The sequence below is a fragment of the Hyla sarda genome, chromosome 4, assembly GCF_029499605.1.
Source record: "Hyla sarda isolate aHylSar1 chromosome 4, aHylSar1.hap1, whole genome shotgun sequence".
Classification (NCBI taxonomy): domain Eukaryota; kingdom Metazoa; phylum Chordata; class Amphibia; order Anura; family Hylidae; genus Hyla; species Hyla sarda.
Window position 1 is genome coordinate 68,288,462 of NC_079192.1, and position 20,921 is coordinate 68,309,382.

At 42.5% G+C, this 20,921-nt stretch overlaps 1 protein-coding gene across 1 annotated transcript in view; it reads right to left on the reverse strand.

The window, feature by feature from the left end:
• CNNM4 (cyclin and CBS domain divalent metal cation transport mediator 4) overlaps positions 1–20,921 on the reverse strand; it is a 59,768-nt gene that overhangs the window by 12,496 nt on the left and 26,351 nt on the right. The window contains exons 5-7 of the mRNA XM_056571343.1: positions 20,654–20,823; positions 18,760–18,859; positions 10,693–10,865 (exon numbers count right to left, since the gene is read on the reverse strand). Coding sequence (XP_056427318.1) covers positions 10,693–10,865; positions 18,760–18,859; positions 20,654–20,823 — 443 coding nt within the window. The remainder of the gene's footprint in view (positions 1–10,692; positions 10,866–18,759; positions 18,860–20,653; positions 20,824–20,921) is intronic.

Below are 20,921 nucleotides of genomic sequence, written 5' to 3' on the forward strand. Positions count from 1 at the left end.
AACCAGTCTATGGTCGCTGCCCGGTGCTGCGCCATTTTATGCTAGGGACGTTAGGGACCCACTCTGGATAGGTGGCCTTGACGTGGCGAGTGGGCTTGTACTTTTTGATCAAAAATGTATACTAACAACCTGTTAGTTTTTGATATTATGCTGAGAAGCAATCAGATCATTATACAAGATTGTAGATGTGCACAATGTCTGTTTTTCTACCCGAATTCACACACATATACATATATATATACATATATATATACATATATATATATACATATATATATATACATATATCTTATACTCCTCCCCTTTTGTAGAGGACATTACACCCAATTAAGAAAAATGGGAAATATAAAAAATGTGGAGAAAGTACTTGCTGTATGTAGGCTCAATGGGTAACTAGGACTGATTTGTTTAATAGTTAAGATGCTTGTAAAAAAAAGAAATGCGGATAATTTTACAAGCATCTTAACTATTAAACAAATCAGTCCCAGTAACCAATTGAGCCTACATACAGCAAGTACTTTCTCCCCATTTTTTAACATTTTAAAGTTTTCTTAATTGGATGTAACGTCCTCTACAAAAGGGGAGGAGTATTCGATTACCGTATATACTCGAGTATAAGCCAACCCAAATATAAGCAGAGGCCCCTAATTTCACCCCAAAAACCCAGGAATAGTTATTGACTCAACTATAAGCCTAGGGTGGGAAATACATCATCCCCCCCCATGTCATCATCCAGACCCCCGTCATCATCACCGCCTGTCAATCCCTTCATCAGTGGTCTTCAACCTGCCGACCTGCAGAAGTTGCAAAACTACAACTCCCAGCATGCCTGGACAGCCATCGGCTGTCCGGGCATGCTGGGAGTTGTAGTTTTGAAACCTCTGGAGGTCCGCAGGTTGAAGACCACTGCGGCCTTCGTCCTCATCCAGACCCCCCTTTAGTTTTCTACTTATCTCCCCTCAGTGGGAAGGAAGGGTGAGCTGGTCCGGGCCATCTATGCTGCAGGGACCGTCCGGTGGGGAGGGTTAGTTGTTCCGGGCTTCTCCACGTTCCGGGCCTGCCCCGGACTAGTGACGTTGCCTTGACGACGCACAGGGACGTTCATGCGCGTCCCTGTGCGTCGTCATCAAGGCAGCGTCACTAGTCCAGGGCAGGCCCGGTGAAAATGGACAGCCCGGAACGACTGATCCTCCCCACCGGACGGTCCCTGCAGCATTGATGGCCCGGACCATCTCACCCTTCCTTCCCACCGAGGGGAGGTGAGTAGAAAACTAAAGGAGGGGGTCTGGATGATGACAAAGGCCAGAGTGGTCTTCAACCTGCGGACCTCCAGAGGTTTCAAAACTACAACTCCCAGCATGCCGATGGCTGTCCGGGCATGCTGCGAGTTGTAGTTTTGCAACTTCTGGAGGTCTGCAGGTTGAAGACCACCGAGAAGGGATTGACAGGTGGAGAGTTCACTCGAGTATAAGCCGAGGGGGGGGCGTTTTCAGCACGAAAAATCGTGCTGAAAAACTCTGCTTATACTCGAGTATGTACGGTATATAGTCCACCAATTGACTCTTAAACCATTATGTCTAGCTCCTGAATAAAGGTCCTATGGGGGACCTGAAACACGTCGAGCCATAAACCTAAGTGCCACTATATCAAGCTCCGCAATATAGGATACAGCGCCGCATTGGATTTCTACTACACCTGTCAACCAGCATATGACAGTGCGTGCTATCCCGCCATGAGGATGCTGCCGGTCTTTCTAACTGTTACCTACAGGAGAACCGCTACAGTCCACAGGAATTGAGCCCACCATTGCTGCTGCGGACCTGAGACGGTCGAGTCTCTAGCAGTGCGCACTCTGCACAGAGAGCCGGGACTCAACCTGCGACCAGGACATACATAGAAGTTACGATTTTATACAATTGTGTATGTAAGAGAAGCGCTGCAGTCTGTAGTACCGAAGCCCACCATTACCGCTGTTCAATTGTGAGACGGCCTACTACAGATGTGTGGACACTTTTTAACATCCCTTTTCCATTTTTACTTTTAACCTATTTTACTAAAAGGTTTTTATTGACAATTTTTTTTTTGCCATACTATTAATTGTATTATAAATTAATTATCCTGTGTCCCTGTTGACCCACAAGGGCCCTGTGAGTTACAGAGCACAAACATATTTATATCAGTCATTTACTATAATAAACTATTTATTCCAATAGTCACGACCTTGAGCCCCAATTTCATTACTATATTTTGCCTATTGTCTGACACCGTGGGTATAGGAGTTATTTGGGTTGCTCGGGTCCTAGGCTGCCAGGTAGATAGGAGCCTCTCCAACAATTTCCTTGCCAAAATAAAATTAAGTTTATAAAGAAGGATTAAAAAAAAATAATAATAAAAGGTAGGAAAAAGTGAAAACGTAGAAAAATATTAGTAAAATACCTTGGAAAAATAAAAAAAAAAAACTGACAGAAAACTACACTCCACTCTTAGAAAATAAGGGTCAACAGGGCCAACAATTCCATGTTCCTCCAATTTTAAATGAAGGCACATTCCCTAAAAATTCTAGGTAAATTGCATCACAAGAAGTTATTCTCTTCCATAAGTATTGTTTCTTAAACACAGTTTATTCATGTAGAGGTAGATATGTAGTCTGCACCCAAACACATACAATACTTCCACCTACAAACCATGTTCCACTAAAAGGGGAACTCCGGTGGAAACAAGTGGAAAACAAATGTTCTCAAATCAACTGGTGCCTGAAAGTTAAACAGATTTGTAAATTACTTCTATTAAAAAATCTTGATCCTTTCAGTACTTATTAGCTGCTGTATAAAACAGAAAAATAGAAAACCTCTCCTGCTCTGGACAGGTCCTGATACAGACATAGGTGTCAGCAGAGAGCACTGTTGTCAGACTGAAAAGAACTTCACAAATTTCTCTGTAGTATACAGCAGCTGATAAGTACTGGAAGGGTTAAGATTTTTAAATAGAAGTGATTTACCAAACTGTTTAAATTTCTTGCAGCAGTTGATTTGAAAAAACATTTTTTTCCACGGGAGATCCCTTTTAAATTTTAACCAGAAAGTTATGCCACACATGGTATGTATTTATGTATACATTTATTTTTAAGTCTGACTTTTTACACCAAGTAAACATACTCTTGGGGTAAAACTTATACACGGTGGGATATTTCTGTTTTGCAGCAAATCTGTGTGAAAGCAACAGAAATTTTACAATCTGCACCACAGGTCAATTTTTTTTATAAAATAATAAATCTATAATATATATCACAAACAAGGATAAGTTGGCCAGCACATACTGATACCAAACTACTGCATGGACCTGGCATACAAGTGCACACTGCTAGGCTAAATATACATAAACAGGAGAATGCAGAGGCACACTGCTGGATGTTCCAGACCTTACAAGCCTGGTAACTGATTGCACAGAGGCACATTCACAGTGTAGGGTCCGTCCCAATGAGGTCACCTTATTGGAGTGGGATGTTCCAAACCATTTGGCCAAATAGTGAGCAAAGAACCTCGTTTTTTTTCATTGTAGCAATATAGCATTTGATGTTTGATCTGTATCTTTGTGCTAGCAGTGTTCTGCTGTATTCTCCTGTTTATGTATATTTAGCCTAGCAGTGTGCACCTGTATGCCGGGTCCATACAGTAGTTTGGTATCAGTGTGTGCTGGCCAACTTATCCTTGTTTGTGTTATACATATGGGGGAGTAGCTACCTCCATGTTGGCTCCTGCACCCCCCCCCCCCCCCATCTTATAAGGTGCTGGATGTTCCAGACCTTACCAAGCCTGGTAACTGATTGCACAGAGGTACATTCACCGCGTTGGGTCCGTCCCAATGAGGTCACCTTATCGCGGTGGGATGGTCCAAACTAGTTGGCCAAATGGTGATCAAAGCACCAACATTTTTTCATTTTTTGCACTGTAGCAATATAGCATTTCATGTTATATATATATATATATATATATATATATATATATATATATAGATATATATATATAGAGAGAGAGAGAGAGAGAGAGAGAGAGAGAGAGAGAGAGAGAGAGAGAGATATATTATAAATTCCACATGCCTGCTACTTTATTCAGCTGTAAATAAGTTTACCTGCACAAGGTAAAAGCTGCAGCTTTTTTGTCCCATGTAGAGATGAGCGAAGTTACAGTAATTCGATTCGTCAAACTTTGCGGCTCGGCAGTTGCTGACTTTAGCCTGTAGGGTAGTCCCGATACCGATACTCGTACCGGGGCCGATACTAGCCATTTGCATGGTATCGGTGGACTCGTTTAATGTCCCCGATACCATGTGCCACTCTGCTGACCCGTTCTCCCATCCTCCCGTCCGCATCATGGTGTTCCATGGAGGAGCATGTGACACACACGTCACTCCGCCTCCTCCCCTGTGCCCAGCGTAACGCTACGGAGGAAGCAGAGTGACGTATACGTCACATGCTCCTCCATAGGACGCCATCGGGAGGACGGGACAGTGGAGCGGCAGCACCCGATAGAGGACAGCCATAGGTGAGCTGTCTGCAAGGAGTGGGGCTGCTACTAATGTCTACAAAGGGGGGGGGGCTGCTGTCTACAGGGGGGGGGGCCTGCCGCTGCCTAAAGGGGGGCCCTGCTGCTACTGCCTAAAGGGGGGCCCTACTGCTGTTTAAATGTGGGCCCACTGTCATAAAGGGGGGGGATGTAGTCTACAGGGGGGGCTGCTACTAATGTCTACAAAGGGGGGGGGGGCTGCTACTAGTGACTGCCGGGGGGCTGCTGCTAATGTCTGCATGGGGATACTACCTACCATTAAAGGCAATCTTACAGCAGAGTCACCTGCACTAACTTGAATTAATAGGTAGATAGTGCAGGTGACCCGGTTTCTACCGCTGCTCACCATGTGGTCATAGGTCTCACCGCCAATGCAAATTCCCTGTCCAATGGAGAAGAGATAGATCTTGGCTCATACTACAGCAGCTGCCTCCATTGTACACAACAAGGACCCACATATCATACGGTAAGCAGCGCCAGAAACCGGGTCACCCTGCTGTCAGATTCCCTTTAAAATATAAGTACTCGTACTTGGTATCGGCACTATAGGTACTCGTACTCTGTCTTAAAAAAAAATTGTATCGGGACATCCCTATTATCCTGCATAATCTAGTTCAGCTTTCAGGTGCTCCAGTGGCTGGAAAAGGTGGATACAGTCCTAGGAGAGAGTCCCCTCCACCAGAGCACCTGAAAGCTGAACTCATTTATGCAGGATAAAGTCAGCAAACGCCGAGCAGAGAAGTTCGTGACAAATCGAATCACTGTAACTTCACTCATCCCTAGTCCCATGTGAATAATTAACCCTTAGAGGAGAATATTCACTGATAAGGACTGCATTACACAAGAGAAAATATGCAACTATTACTTTCTTCCGGGTTATACCAGGTAATGGTATTAAACGACTGACATGTGTATATTGAAATCCAAATAGTAGAAGCGGCAAAGAAAGAAGTGACTTTATTCACCCATCAAGGTGCAAAAATGCAACGTTTCAGCTTCACAATGAGCATTTTTGCGCCTTGATGGGTGAATAAAGTCCCTTTTTTCTTTGCAACCCTGGAGTGCCGCTTCTACTATTTGGATTTTGAGACACATGGTTTGGAGTCAGAACCTGAGGAGCAGAGCATCTATCTTTGACTTCAAGTAATTTTTTACAGTTCCGGTTTTCCTATTGTTTTTTCATGTGTATATTGAGTGGCAGAGGTGAAATACAAATAAATGTATCGATAAATAATGAACAGTTGTCTCGGTATAAAATTATTGGATTAAATTGAATAAATATATGAATAATTAAATAGAAAGATAAGTAGATAAATAAAAAATAATAATAGGGGTAGAAATTGATATGATGTAGATAAATGGCTAAAAATATATACATACAGTATATGCTCGACCCTAGTTAAAATAAAAAATTTAATAAATTATTATAGAAATATATACAAGATATAATGGCAGATGTAGCCGCAGGGCCCTTGAGACTGCTGTCAATTACTGTGAATATATGTGTGTGTCATAAAAAGGTAGTGATCCTAATGGTATTAAAAATCTAATAAGGTGCAGTCTTTGTAGTATAATACTAATAATGATTGAAAAGTCAATATAGCAGATAAGAGATACTATTTTTACTTGCGCACTGATAATGATGATTATTGTTACAGTCAATGTAGCAAAGGCTACAGCATTTACTTTTTATTATGTCATAAATTCTGGGTTGGGACCCTTAGATAAAAGTTCATATGTCTGATGATCCCCAACTTGTCTATTGTCTATTCCTTTCACATATTTTTCTGCCAATCAGATTGTGATATTGATGTTATCCTGCAATTCTTGGATGGCTGAAATTTCTTTATGAGTTAAATTTGTGTTTGTGTGGTTGTAGTTTCCTTATGTCTTGTTCAATAGCATACATGGCAGCATTAAGGGGGTACTCCGGTGAGGGGGGGGGGGGGGGATTTCAAATCAACTGGTTTCAGAAAGTTATACATATTTGTAAATTACTTCTATTTAAAAATCTTAATCCTTCCAGCACATATCAGCTGCTGTATGTTCCATAGGAAGTTGTGTAGTTCTTTCCAGTCTGAACACAGTACTCTCTGCTGACACCTGTCAGTGTCAGGAACAGAGCAGAAACAAATCCTTATAGCAAACGTCTCCTGCTCTGGACAGTTCCTGACACAGACAGGTGTGGCAGCAGAGAGCTCTGTGGCAAGATTGAAAACAACAACACAATTTTAACATACAGCAGCTGATAAGTACTGGAAGGATTAAGATTTTAAAATCGAATTACCGGTAATTGACAAATCTGTTTAACTTTCTGTCATCAGTTGATTAAAAAAAAAATAATAATAATAATAATTCCTCCGGAGTACCCCTTAGCCCCTCAAGGACCAAGCCCATTTTGGCCTTAAGGACCAGATGCATTTTCGTTTTTTCCTCCTCGCCTTCTAAAAATCATAACTTTCTTATATTTTCATCCACAGACCCATATGAGGGCTTGTTTTTTTGCGTCACCAATTTTACTTTATAATTACATCACTTATTTTACCATAAAATGTATGGCGCAACCAAACAAATATTATTTATGTGGGAAAATTGAAAAGAAAACCGCAATTTAGCAACTTTTGGAAGGTTTTGTTTTCACGCTGTACACTTTCCAGTAAAAATGACATGTTTTCTTTATTCTGTGGGTCAATACGATTAAAATGATACCCATGATTAAATGCTTTTCTACAATTGTACCGCTTAAAAAAAATCTCAAACCATTTTAACAAAATTAGCATGTTTGAAATTGCCCTATTTTGACCACCTATAACTTTCTCATTTTTCCGTATATGGGGCGATATGAAAGCTCATTTTTTGCGTCGTGATCTGTAGTTTTTATAAGTACCACTTTTGCTTAGGTTTTACTTTGTATTCATTTTTTACACATTTTTATTTTTATTTTTATAAAATGGGACAAAAAAGCTGCAATTTTTTATTTTTTACGTTTACGCCGTTCACCGTACGGGATAATTAACAATATATTTTAATATTTCATACTTTTACGCACGCGGCGATACCAAATATGTGTATTAATTATTATTTTTATGCTTTTTTGGGGGTAAAATGGGGAAAAACGGACGTTTTACTTTTTATTGAGGGAGTGATTTTTCACATTTTTATTTTAAATTTTTTTTTTTTTTTTTTTTTTTTTTTTTTTTTTTTTTTTTTTTTTTTACACTTTTTATGCCCCCATACGGGACTATTCATTGCAATCAGTTGATTGCTAATACTGTGCAGTGCTATGTATAGGACACAGCACTGCACAGTATTATTGGTGATCTTCTGCTCGATCTCAGACCAGAGCAGAAGACCCCGGGAGACGGCCGGAGCCAGGTGAGGGGGACCTCCGGCTGCCATGCTGGATGATCGGATCCCCGCGGCAGCGCTGCGGGCGATCCGATCGTCCATTCAAACTACCGCAATGCCGCGATCTGTATTGATCACGGCATCGGAGGGGTTAATGGCGGACATCTGCGCAATCGCGGATGTCCGCCATTACCGGCGGGTCCCTGGCTGCTGATATCAGCCGGAACCTGCCGGGCATGACGCGAGCACTGCTCCGGTGCTCGCGATCATGTCGGCGCGTAAATGTACGTCATGGTGCGCGTACATTTACGTCCATTGTCGTTAAGGGGTTAAATGTTAAAATCCACAAGACCTATTAACATTTATGAGGCCATTTTCAAAGAAAGGAGCAGCAATTAGGAAACTGTGTTGGCACCAGACGTAAGCTGTCAGCTTGTAAAAGTACACAGAGGACACTGCGCCAAGGGTAATGCCTCTTCGTACTTGCAGTGACAGAGCTCTGAGCCCTAAGCAGGTGCAGGAAGTTCACGTTACAAAGTGAGCGAGAAAATCTGGAGAACTAAAAGTAACAATAAGGCCGCATTCACAACATGATTTTTTCCCTTCTGTCATTGTAACGGATGGCCTAAAATTATCAGATGTATGGTAGTACATTAACATGATTGTCAATTTTACCTATAATTTTTTAAATATATTATAATATATATATATATATATATATATATATATATATATATATATATATATATATATATATATATATATATATAAATAAAAATTCCAATGACGCAGCACTCCAAAAAAAAAAGGTGCATTTATTCACACATGTCTCAATACAGCAACGTTTCTGCTCCTATGGAGCCATTTTCAAGCCTAGTGATACATACAGCCAGAAAGGTATTTATACCCAAACAAAGTGCAAAGTGCTATTAAATTTAATAGCACTTTGCACTTTGTTTGGGTATAAATACCTTTCTGGCTGTATGTATCACTAGGCTTGAAAATGGCTCCATAGGAGCAGAAACGTTGCTGTATTGAGACATGTGTGAATAAATGCACCTTTTTTTTTTTTTTTTTTGGAGTGCTGCGTCATTGGAATTTTTGTCTATCAAGAACCCTGATCAGGTCTAGACGCTGGCACCCGTACCTTGTTAACTAGAGCTGTGCTGCAACTTTTTCTTTTTACTAATTATATATATATATATATATATATATATATATATATATATATATATATATATACACACATACACAGTCAGGCCGGGCTCACATGGAGCACTTTAGGTTTACTATTGTAAAAAAAAAAAAAAAAAAACGGCAATCTGCATGAGATTTAGGATAGCCGTAGTTTTGCAGTGGGTGAGGTTTTTGCCTTTTTTTCAATTGAGAATGATGTTGAAAACCATATGGCCAATAACTGCTTTGCAAAACCGCAGAAATCCGCAGTAAATCGTGTGTGGTTTGGCTGCTCGGCACACTACATCTGTGTGTGCTAAGTCTAAACATGGAGGTCTGATCTGTTCTGAACCCATGTAAATACAGAAGCATTTCCAGACGTGTCACTGCACTTCGTGTTAGTAACCAGCACGTACTTCTTGTTTATCTATCGTAATGCTTTCTATGTATGCCTATACTTTTACAGTATATTTTTATTTGAAAAACTTTAAGTTTGCGTTCCCACCTGACGTATACTGTATTTTTCACTGTATAAGACGCACTGGGGGGGAAAAGTCGGTGCGTCTTATATGGCGAATACACCCCTATCGCGGCGGTCCCTGCGGCCATCAACGGCCGGGACCCGCGGCTAATACAGGACATCACTGATCGCGGTGATGCCCTGTATTAACCCTTCAGACGCGGCGATCAAAGCTGACCGCCGCGTCTGAAGGGAAAGTGACACTACCCCGGCTGTTCAGTTGGGCTGTGCGGGACCGCCGCGATTTCACCGTAGCGGTCCCGAACAGCCCAACTGAATAGCCGGGTTAGTGCTTACAGGACACCGGGAGGGACCTTACCTGCCTCCTCGGTGTCTTCTCTGTTCAGGGATCCCCTGTATGGCCGGCGCTCTCCTTCCTCGTCATCACGTCGTCACGTACGTGCGTCGGTGTGCGTAACAACGGCGCCGGAGAGCGAGGATAACCGGCCGGCAGCAGACGTTCCAGAGCGACGGGGACACGGCGACAGCGATGGAGCGACATCCAGGGCAGCGGTGACGGGTCCGGAGCGGCTGGGACACGTGAGTATTACCTCCTATGCAGTGGTCTTCAATCTGCAGACCTCCAGATGTTGCAAAACTACAACTCCCAGCATGCCCGGACAGCCAACGACCACTATTGTGTTCAAAATCTTTATTTTTTTAGATTTTGCACCTATAAATTGGGTGAGTCTTATACGCCGCTGCGTCCTATAGGACGAAAAATACGGTACGCAACGTATATTATGCTGCGCAAAATTTACGGCAGCAGCGGGAAATACACAGCGTATCCCTCGCTCACTATACACACAAGGCTTTCCGGCGGCAGCCCTATGCGTGTAGTGAGCGTTGGAGGCGGAGCCGCACGTCATAGTCATGCCGTCACACGGCCCCGCCTCCAACACTCACTACACGCATAGGGCTGCCGCCGGAAAGCCTTGTGTATAGTGAGCGAGGGATACGCTGTTTATTTCCCGCTGCTGCCGTAAATTTTGCGCAGTGTGAAATACGCTGCGTATACACCAGGTGGGGACGCACCCTAATAAAAAGAATGAACCAAGCAACTAGCAAGTACGGGCACAGACTTACCTTCACATACTGCAGGTCACTAAGGGCTCGCACACTAAAGTCCGCTGTGTACTGCACCTGAACGCTGAGCTGGGTGTTACTGCCGCTGATGGTGGAAGAGATGGAGTCCGAGCGTTCGTGGCTTAGGGATGTAGACCTGTTCAGACTGCCCATATGAGATGGGGAGCGGAGCTCTGTCATAGATGGACAAGAACATTGTTATACATAGAGTAAGAGAGGCATACATATTCCCTTTTTAATTTAAAGGGGTACTCTGGAAAACATCTGCAGCGTTTCATCAGTGCAAACACTTTATGGAACATGCTTAAAAGGGGTACTCCATCGGAAAAAAAATGTTTTAATTCAACTGGTGCCAGAAAGTTAAACAGATTTGTAAATGCCTTCTATTAAAGGAGTAGTCCAATGGTGACTCTCCTGTACGGAGCCCCGACAGCCCGCGGGAAGGGGGCGTGTCGACCTCCGCACGAAGCGGCGGCCGACACGCCCCCTCAATACAACTCTATGGCAGAGCTGAAGCGCTGCCTTCGGCAATCTCTGGCTCTGCCATTGAGATGTATTGAGGGGGCGTGTCGGCCGCCGCCTCGTGCAGGGGTCGACACCCGCTATCTGTCCGGAGAGCCGGGGCCCCGTACAGAGAGATCGCAGGGGGCCCCAGCGGTCGGACCCCCAGCGATCTCAAACTTATCCCCTATCCTTAGGATAGGGGATAAGTTTTTCACCACTGGACTAACCCTTTAAAAATTCTTAATCCTTCCAGTACTTATTAGCAGCTGTATACTACAGAGGAAGTTATTTTCTTTTGGGATTTTCTTTTCTGTCACGACCACAGTGCTCTCTGCTGACACCTCTGTCCATAGCAGCATATGAGGATTTTTTCCTGCTCTGGACAGTTCCTGACACGGACAGAGGTGTCAGCAGAGAGCACTGTAGTCTCACAGAAAATAAAATTCAAAAAGAAAAGAACTTCATCTGGAGCATACAGCCGCTAATAAGTACTGGAAGGATTAAAGGGGTACTCTGCCCCTAGACAGCTGCCCCTAGACAGATAAGATGTCAGATCGCCACGGTCCCGCTGCTGGGGAGCCCCAGGATCCCCGCTGCGGCACCCCGCTGTCATTATAGCACAGAGAGAGTTCGCTCTGTGCGTAATGACGGGTGATACGGGGGACGGAGCAGCGTGATGTCATGGCTCCGCCCCTCGTGATATCACAGCCCGTCCCCTTAATGCAAGTCTATGGGAGGGGGCGTGACGACCGCCGTGCCCCCTCCCATAGACTTGTATTGAAAGGGGCGGGCTGTGACGTCACGAGGGGCGGAGCCGTGACATAACGATGCTCCGGCCCCTGTATTGCCCGTCATTACGTGCAGAGCGAACTCGCTCTGTGCTGTAATGATAGCGCGGTGCCGCAGCGGGGATCCCAGGGCTCCCCAGCAGCGGGACCGCGGCGATCTGACATCTTATCCCCTCCTTTGGATAGGGGATAAGATGTCTAGGGGCGGAGTACCCCTTTAAGATTTTTTTAATAAAAGTAATTTAGAAATATGTTTAACCTTCTGGTATCAGAGGATTTAAAATTTAAAAAAAATAAAATAAAAATAAAACGTTTTTCACCGGAGTACCCCTTTTAAGCCAGTATCAGTTATTTTTAACCCTTTTACCACCAAGGGCGATATAGAGGATTTTAAACCCTTTCTATGGGTAGAAGAATAGGGCTGAAACTTTGAATTTCAGGTCAGAATCAGCTTTTTTTTTTAAATGCTCCATATTCTCTTTGTAATATTTAGGGAGCAGAACAACTTCATAGCTCTGCATGTCTGTGAGGGAGGGAAGAGAAATTACAACCTAATACAGCTGTGTCATACCTGACTTTCCTCTACTTTTTAGAGCAGTGTTCCCAACCAGGGTGCCTCCAGCAGTTGCAAAACTACAACTCCAAGCATGCCCAGATCAGCCAATGGCTGTCCGGGCATGCTGGGTGTTGTAGTTTTGCAACAACTGGAGGCACCCTAATTGGGAAACACTGTTTTAGAGAATAAACTATTCGATGGTCCGTTCATTACATTTGGCAAATCTCAATGTAAAATTCACTCACCTCTACCCTTTAGTAAGGAAATCTGTTTAAATGCAACATCTTTGTTTAAAGGGGTTATCCAGGAAAAAACACATATATACATATACATACACATTATATATATATTATATATATATATATATATATATATATATTATATAAATATATATATATATATATTTATTATATAAATATTTATAATATATATATAATATTATATAAATATATAAATATATATATATCAACTGGCTCCAGAAAGTTAAACAGATTTGTAAATTACTTCTATTAAAAAATATTAATCCTTTCAGTACTTATGAGCTTCTGAAGTTAAGGTTGTTCTTTTCTGTCTTAGTCCTCTCTGATGACTCCTGTCTCAGGAACCGCCCAGTTTAGAAGCAAATCCCCATAGCAAACCTCTTTTAAACTGGGCGGTTCCCGAGACAGGAGTCATCAGAGAGCACTTAGACAGAAAAGAACAACCTTTACTTCAGAAGCTCATAAGTACTGAAAGGATTAATATTTTTTAATAGAAGTAATTTACAAATCTGTTTAACTTTCTGGAGCCAGTTGATATATTAAAACATTTTTTTTTCCTGGAATACCCCTTTAACTGGGAGCCCTCTGCTTTTTGGGGAAGTTAAATTGATCAGTGATTCTCCTAGAAATCTTTCTTTTTTTCCCATCCCTTAATTCCCTCACATAATAGTTTTAGCATTTGTAACTTAAGGCCAAAAAATTAAGCATCAGACCCTTATTTATCCCAGGTACATGGCAAAATATGATTGCAAACAGCCCTAAAGAAGACCCAAATAAAAAAAAACAATGGCCTAAGATATGTATGTCATGGCTGAAAAAAATGCCTTAAAAAAAAAAAAAAAATTTAAAAATATTAAAAAGCACAAAAAATATATAAATAATTAAAATATTACTAAAATCATAATACTACTTTTTTGAGCCATAAAATACATAAAAATGTGGTCTACAGAGACTTTCAAGTCAGCTATTCTCAGCAGATTTTCAGGAACCCCTTTGGGCCATGTTCACATGGAGGAATTTTTAAGCAGAATTTCACTGGAATATTCTACTGGGAAATTCCCCTGCAGCAGAGTCTCATTAATTTCAATGGGATCCTGTTGCACTGGGCACAAGGCGGAATTTTCTCAGCAGATGTTTCTGCCATGGAAATCCTGATTCCGACATTCGCAGTCTATGGAGATGGCACATTTCCGAGCAGTGCTAGCGGCAGCATGTTCTGCCAGTGTCCGTTGTCAGCAGAATTTCCGCCTGGACATATTCCAGGCAGACATTCCGCTTTGTGAACATAGCCTTAAAGGGTACCTTTCATTAAAAATAAAAAAAACCTTTTGCTATATTACAGATTAATGTATGCAGAATAACTTTGCAATTTGCATGTTATTTAAAAATAAATAAATAAAAATGCTTCTTTCTATTTAATCTTCCACATGACCACTAGAGGTCTCCCAACCAGTCCTGACCGAAAGCCCTTTTTATAGATTTTAGACTCATGCTGGAGTCCCAAGTCTCAGACTGCAGCCGGGACACATACAAGTTCAACTGGAAGCTCTGAATCTTCCCTCTGTTTACAACTGCATGTGCAGAGAGAAGAAAATCGGAGCTCAGATAGTAAAATGAATGAGGGCATGCAGTAAGGCAGAGTCAAGTGAAAGCCCTGCTGTGCTATGAGCACAGTGCTGGCTCCTGCCTGTCTGACTGACAGGCAGGGAGCAGTGCTGAGCTTGTCTGTGTCCCGGCTGCAGTCTGAGATTTAGGACTTCAGCATGACTCTGAAATCTATAAAAAAAAAAAAAAAAAGGGCTTGTGGCCAGGACTAGTAGGGAGACCCCTAGTGGTCATTTTTTCAAAGTGAAATATTAAATAGAAAGAAGCATATTTTTTTATGATATGCAATTGGAAAGTTATTGTGCATACATTAATCTATAATATATCAAAAGTTTTTTGGATGAAAGGTACCCTTTAACATGAACATGAGCAGTAAGCATTTCCATGTTGTAACTTTGTACGTAGCGTACAGCACAGACCATGGGTGGTCCTGTCCCATATCTTTGAAAGTAGACAATATCATTGAAAGCATATAGCGTAAGTACTGGCTTATTCTTACTATTTGTATACAGAGAAGGGAGGCACACGCTAAATCTGGAAACTGTCAGAATGCCAAACTTTTAAAAAATACAATTGAATACGCAAGTTTCTTCCAGGGATTTTTGTATTTATTTATAAGGGAAAGGAAACAGACTGACACTATAATAGATCTATCCGAATTCAAACAAATATAAATGTAACTTACAGAAAGCCACAATGCCAAAAAAACATTGCATTAAAATGGCTATGTATGTCTTTGGGTGAATTTTGTTTTATACTTATAATGGTGCAAGGGGAAAAAAAATAAAATAAAAAAAAAAAACACCACACACAGCCTATTTATGAAAACAACAAAGGTCAATTTTACTCTGGCCATAAATCAGCTTAGCAGTTTGTTCAGGAGAGGAGAGATAAGAGCTGGAGACTGAACCAACAAGTAACACTATGTGAAAACTAACAGACTGTAGAAGGGAAATTAAAAAAAAATATGTTTTTTCGAGAAAAACCTATCGTAAAAAAAAAAAAAAAAAAAATTATATTTTCAACCTTAACCTTCTGATTGGGTGACTGTTACTAGTGGAATACCACAGGGGTCCATCTTGGGTCCTGTCCTATTTAATATATTCATTAATGACCTTGCAGAGGGGTTGAATAGTACAGTAGCAATCTTTGCAGATGACACTAAACTCTGTAAAGCAGTAAACACAATAGAGGACAGTGCACTGTTACAAATGGATCTGGATAGGTTGGAGGTTTGGGCTGGGAAGTGGCAGATGAGGTTCAACACTGATAAATGTAAGGTAATGCACATGGGGAAGAAAAATCCGGGCTGGGATTATGTATTAAATGGGAGAACACTTGGGACGACTGCCGTGGAAAAGGACCTAGGGGTCTTAGTTAACAGTAAATTTAGCTGTAGTGACCAGTGTCGGGCAGCTGCTACCAAGGCAAATAAAATCATGGGGGGCATCAATAGGGGCATAGATGCCCACGACAAGGAAATAATTCTACCGCTGTACAAATCACTAGTCAGACCACACATAGAATACTGTGTACAGTACTGGGAACCAGTGTACAAGAAAGATATAGTGGAGCTGGAAAGGGTTCAAAGACGGGCAACCAGAGTAATACGGGGAATGGGAGGACTACAGTACCCAGAAAGATTATCAGAATTAGGGTTATTTAGTTTAGAAATAAGAAGGCTTAGGGGAGACCTAATAACTATGTATAAATATATCAGGGGACAGTACAGAGATCTCTCCCATGATCTATTTATACCCAGGATTGTATCAATAACAAGGGGGGATCCTCTACGTCTAGAGGAAAGAAGGTTTCTACACCAGCACAGACGGGGGTTCTTTACTGTAAGAGCAGTAAGACTGGAATTCTCTCCCGGAGGAGGTGGTCATGGGGAACTCTGTAATAGAGTTCAAAAAGGGGCTGGATGCATTTTTAGAGAACAACAACATCGCTAGTTATGTATACTAGATTTATAGGGACAGAAGGTTGATCCAGGGATTTATTCTGATGCCATATTTGGAGTCGGGATGGAATTTTTACCTCTAGTATGAGTTTTTTTTTGCCTTCCTCTGGATCAACTCAACTCAATAGGGACTTATTAGGGATATAGGTTGAACTTTATGGACTCTGGTATTTTTTCAACCTTATGAACTATGTTACTATGTTACTTAATAAGCACAAACCAAGAATAAAACAAAATGGTATCCTCAGCCTTTCATCCTCAATCTCTATATAACTTGATAGCCAGAAGAACACCATATTTTGCACTGGGGTGAGGCAATATTAGTAATCCACCACATACAGAGCCTATAAGCACTGTTATTATTACATAGGCAGAACAGTCATCTGCTACATGAGACCATCCAGCTTTTTTATAGGGAATAGGGAGCAGAAAAGGTACTCTCTGTTCTGCTCCCCAGTGTCCGCATCTGCCCAGTCTGGGAAGTATACCGTATGAGACAAGAGTGGGCAGGTTCCAGATCATCTGGTGTGGGCATGGCTTTGTCTCCATATGCAATGATCATGACTGGCACCCAACTCATCTTAGAGCACAAAGTTCTTAGACAGGGCGCAGAAGTAGGTGCAAAACAGGCAGTACCGTTTAGGCTACCTGGACACCCCCTTTAAGCTCTTAAAGAGAAGGGACTCACTGCATTCAAGAAAATAATGGAGGGGATCAAAACTTGTTCAGAGGAAAGTCTACCTGTTTCTCATAGCGACAAACTAAATTGTTTCTTTAGTTTTTTCAAAAGGCCTCTGAAAAATGAAGTGATCTCATTGGTTGCCATGAATAACTTTTCCTTTGCACAGATTTTAATAAATCTCCCCCTATATTCTCAGCATATACTGCCCGCACATGGATTCATCATGACTGCGTCCTACACCCGACAGCTGTAACATTAAAACCAAATAGTGTGAACAACATGGATTATCTTGTGACAATGGCGCCCGTCAGGGATGGGAAATATTGGCAGCAAGTAAACCTCAGTTCTTGAATTTGATGCGTTAAAGCTGCACAAATGAGTGAGTGAAAGAATTTACACAAGTCTTAGGGTGCGTTCACACTGTGGAATCTCCGCTCGCTGAATTCAGCCAGCGGAGATTCCGTCTGGCGGCCGCCGAATATACTTCGGCACTAGGGACGCGGGGCACTGAGCCGTTGCCATTGATGGCTATGCAGTGCTTGTGGAATCCGCGCAAAGAATGAACATGTTCTTTCTTTGCGCAGAACAGTTTCAGTGGCGGAATTTCCTGCCGCTGAAATTCCGCAGTGTGAACGGGCCTCGCAGAGACCCATTCACACTAACATTAAGTTCACACCGCTTAATTCCGTAGAGTGAACGTACCCTTAGAAGGGCAAAATTATGATGGCTGCAAGACTGGGTCGGAGCATCTCAGTAACGGTAGGTTTTGTGGGATGTTCCTGATATACAGTGGTAAGTACCTACCAAACGTGGGGCAAGAAAGGACAACTGGTGAACCAGATAACCAGAGACAAGGTCATGGTGGCTAAGGTAGAGTGATTCACTTGGGAAGTGAAGGCTAGCCCGCCTGGTCCAATCCCACCGAGGATCTACTGCAGTACAAATTGCTGAGAAAGTTACTGCTGATTATGATATGAAGGTGTCAGGACACACAGGGCATCGCAGCTTGCTGGGTATAGGGCTGTGCAGCCACAGGCTGTTTAGAGAGCCCATGCTGGAGTACACGTGTACAGGGAAGATGTTCCTCAGATAACTCTTGGCAGGATCTCCCAAACTGTAGAATAAAACTTTCCCTAATATGAGCAGAAAAACAACCTGCAGGAACTCCATGCAAGACTCCCATGGTTAATCTCCTTGGTAAGATAAATGCAAAGAAATGGGTGAGCTAATACCATGCAGCTGGATAGTGTTATACAGTGTAAAGTCACTCCAAGACACACTGGGGGGAATAAATAAAAACAAAAACTCCCTGGTTTGCCCAGACCAGCCAATTACAACTCAGCTTTCATATGTTGTTGTGCTCTGGTAAGATGAAAGCTGAGTTGTAATTGGTCATTATGGGCAAAACCAGAGAGTTTGTTTTCACGTTTTTCTTTATTTATTTATTCTTCCCTTCTGCTCTGTATAAGCCGTGCAAATGGTGGGCGCACACGCTACGCATACACATGCAGGCTCTTTTACCTGCCAACCTTGTAAACAGAGACCCCCTTTTAATGGAAGGACGGGCCGGAGCTGGGGGAATGGATGTAAGAAAAGAAAGATGGGAATATGAGAAGGAAACAAAAGAATAATGTAATGGCCACATTAAGAGGTGGAGATGTCTGGAGAGGAGATTAACGCATGGAACTAGAGGAAAAGCATGTACTCACCACTGGCTGATGGAGCACTCATGGCCATGACGCCATAGTACGAGAAAGCCCCAGACTCAAATTTCATGTTCTCCTTTCCAGCCTCGACTTCAACTTTCCCCTGAAGAAGAAGGAAGGAAACAAAAGTAAGACATTTATCAAATAACCAGAAGGGGGGAGTTGGTGGAAGGAATTGGCAGTACTTTGGTTGGTGAGATTCTGCCAAAGAACCAAAATTACATGAATTTTGTATGGTCTTCAGATTGCACAGCTCTTCCCATTGCTCCCATAGGCTCCCCTCCCAATAAGTGAATGCACACCATTATGTATTAATGGCGTACAGTAAACCCCCGACCTACGATGGCCCCGACATATGATGAAATCGACATACGATGGCCTCTCAGAGGCCATCGCATGTCGATATCAGCATCGACATACGATGCTTTTTTATGTCGGGGCCATCGCATTAAGTGCTATTCGGCAGCGCCAAATGCTTAAGCTGCTGCCGGATAGCAGCTTAATGTTCCCCGTGTGGTGCGGTAAGTATTACTTACCCCTCCACGATGCTCCGGGGTGCCCTCTGGGTCCAGAGCTGGTCTTCCGGTGTCTTCTCGGCCCTCTCCGATGACGTCAATACGCTGCTGCGCACGTCATCCAATAGGAATGACGTCGCTACGCAGGCCCAGTAAGGCCTTGCGGAAGACAGAAGAGGACCGGAGAAGACAGCGGAGAGCCCAGCGGAGGCCCGGGATCACCATCGGGAGCGGCGGGGACACCTTCTCGAGCGGCAGGGACAGGTGAGTACAGCTTCCTATACTTTACATTGCACGGATCCCTCAACATACGATAGATTTGACAAACGATGGCTCGTTTGGAACGAATTACCATCGTATGTTGAGGGACCACTGTATTAGGAATATACCTTGAGGATAAGTTCACATGTACATAATCTTCTGCAGAAAATCTGCAAGGGATTTTGTTGCTATCCACTGACTTTAAATCGGTCTGAAGCAAATTTCCTGTGGAAATGCTGCATCTGCTTACGTAAAAAGTACACAAGAAAAAAAAAAAAAAAAAGTCCCTCACCCTCTCCCTATACAGTGACCTAAGGTCATCTCTACACTACAAGTTCCTACATGTGTCTACTGTGAAACACTTCTCTAAAAAACAGGAAGTGGGGGGGAAAAAAATATGGGGGAGATTTATCAAAACCTGGAGTGGAACAGTTGCCCATAACAACCAATCAGATCGCTTCTTTCATTTTTCACAGGCCTTTTTAAAAATGACAGCAGCAATCTGATTGGTTGCTATGGGCAACAGCACCACCCTCCCTCTACACAGGCTTTTATTTTTACCTGCCATCCGAGAAGTGTTAAAAAAAAATTTTTTAAATAATTGATCTGGAATACCCCTTTATAAAGGGGATCGCTGCTAAAAAATGGGGTTTCCATTAATCCTACTGAAGCAAAGCAAAAAGGTCGGCACTCGGGGATTTGGCGGTGTTCGTGGACAACAGGATACTGATAAGGTAAAGAATTCCCGGCACTCGCTGGATATTTTGCAAATATAACGTGTTTAATTCACACAGTATCTATAACAACTCACAAGTATGACGCGTTTCGGCCAATGGCATTGGCCGAAACGCGTCATACTTGTGAGTTGTTATCCATACCGTGTGAATTAAACACGTTATATTTGCCAAATATCCAGCGAGTGCCGGGAATTCTTTACCTTATCCATTAATCCTACTGACTTATCCCTTGGACACGAGTTAAACAGAGACTTCCCACAATGTACACGCAAACGAATTTGAGTAAAATTGTATGCACGAGATGTTACCCTTTAACTATCCAGAAGCCCTACTAGAAGTGCTATCCAATAGTCACCGCTTAGTTGATTCAGTACACGCTCACACCTGTAAGATCAGGATAAAGTAGTCGGCTATCTTGTTGCGCTGATACAGGTAATGCTCAGTTGACTTTTTGTCATCGTCATCAAAATGCAACTCTTGCACCACATCCGGATACTTTAGGAGCCGCAGAAGAGTCTTCTCTGACACCAAGGAAGGAGCAAACAAGGATACCTCTGAAAGAACAAAAGAGATTTAGTGATGAGGCTATCTAATGGTATTGTTCATGTGCGCCAAATGCGTTGTATGGCCCATCTGACATGTGTTTACAGGT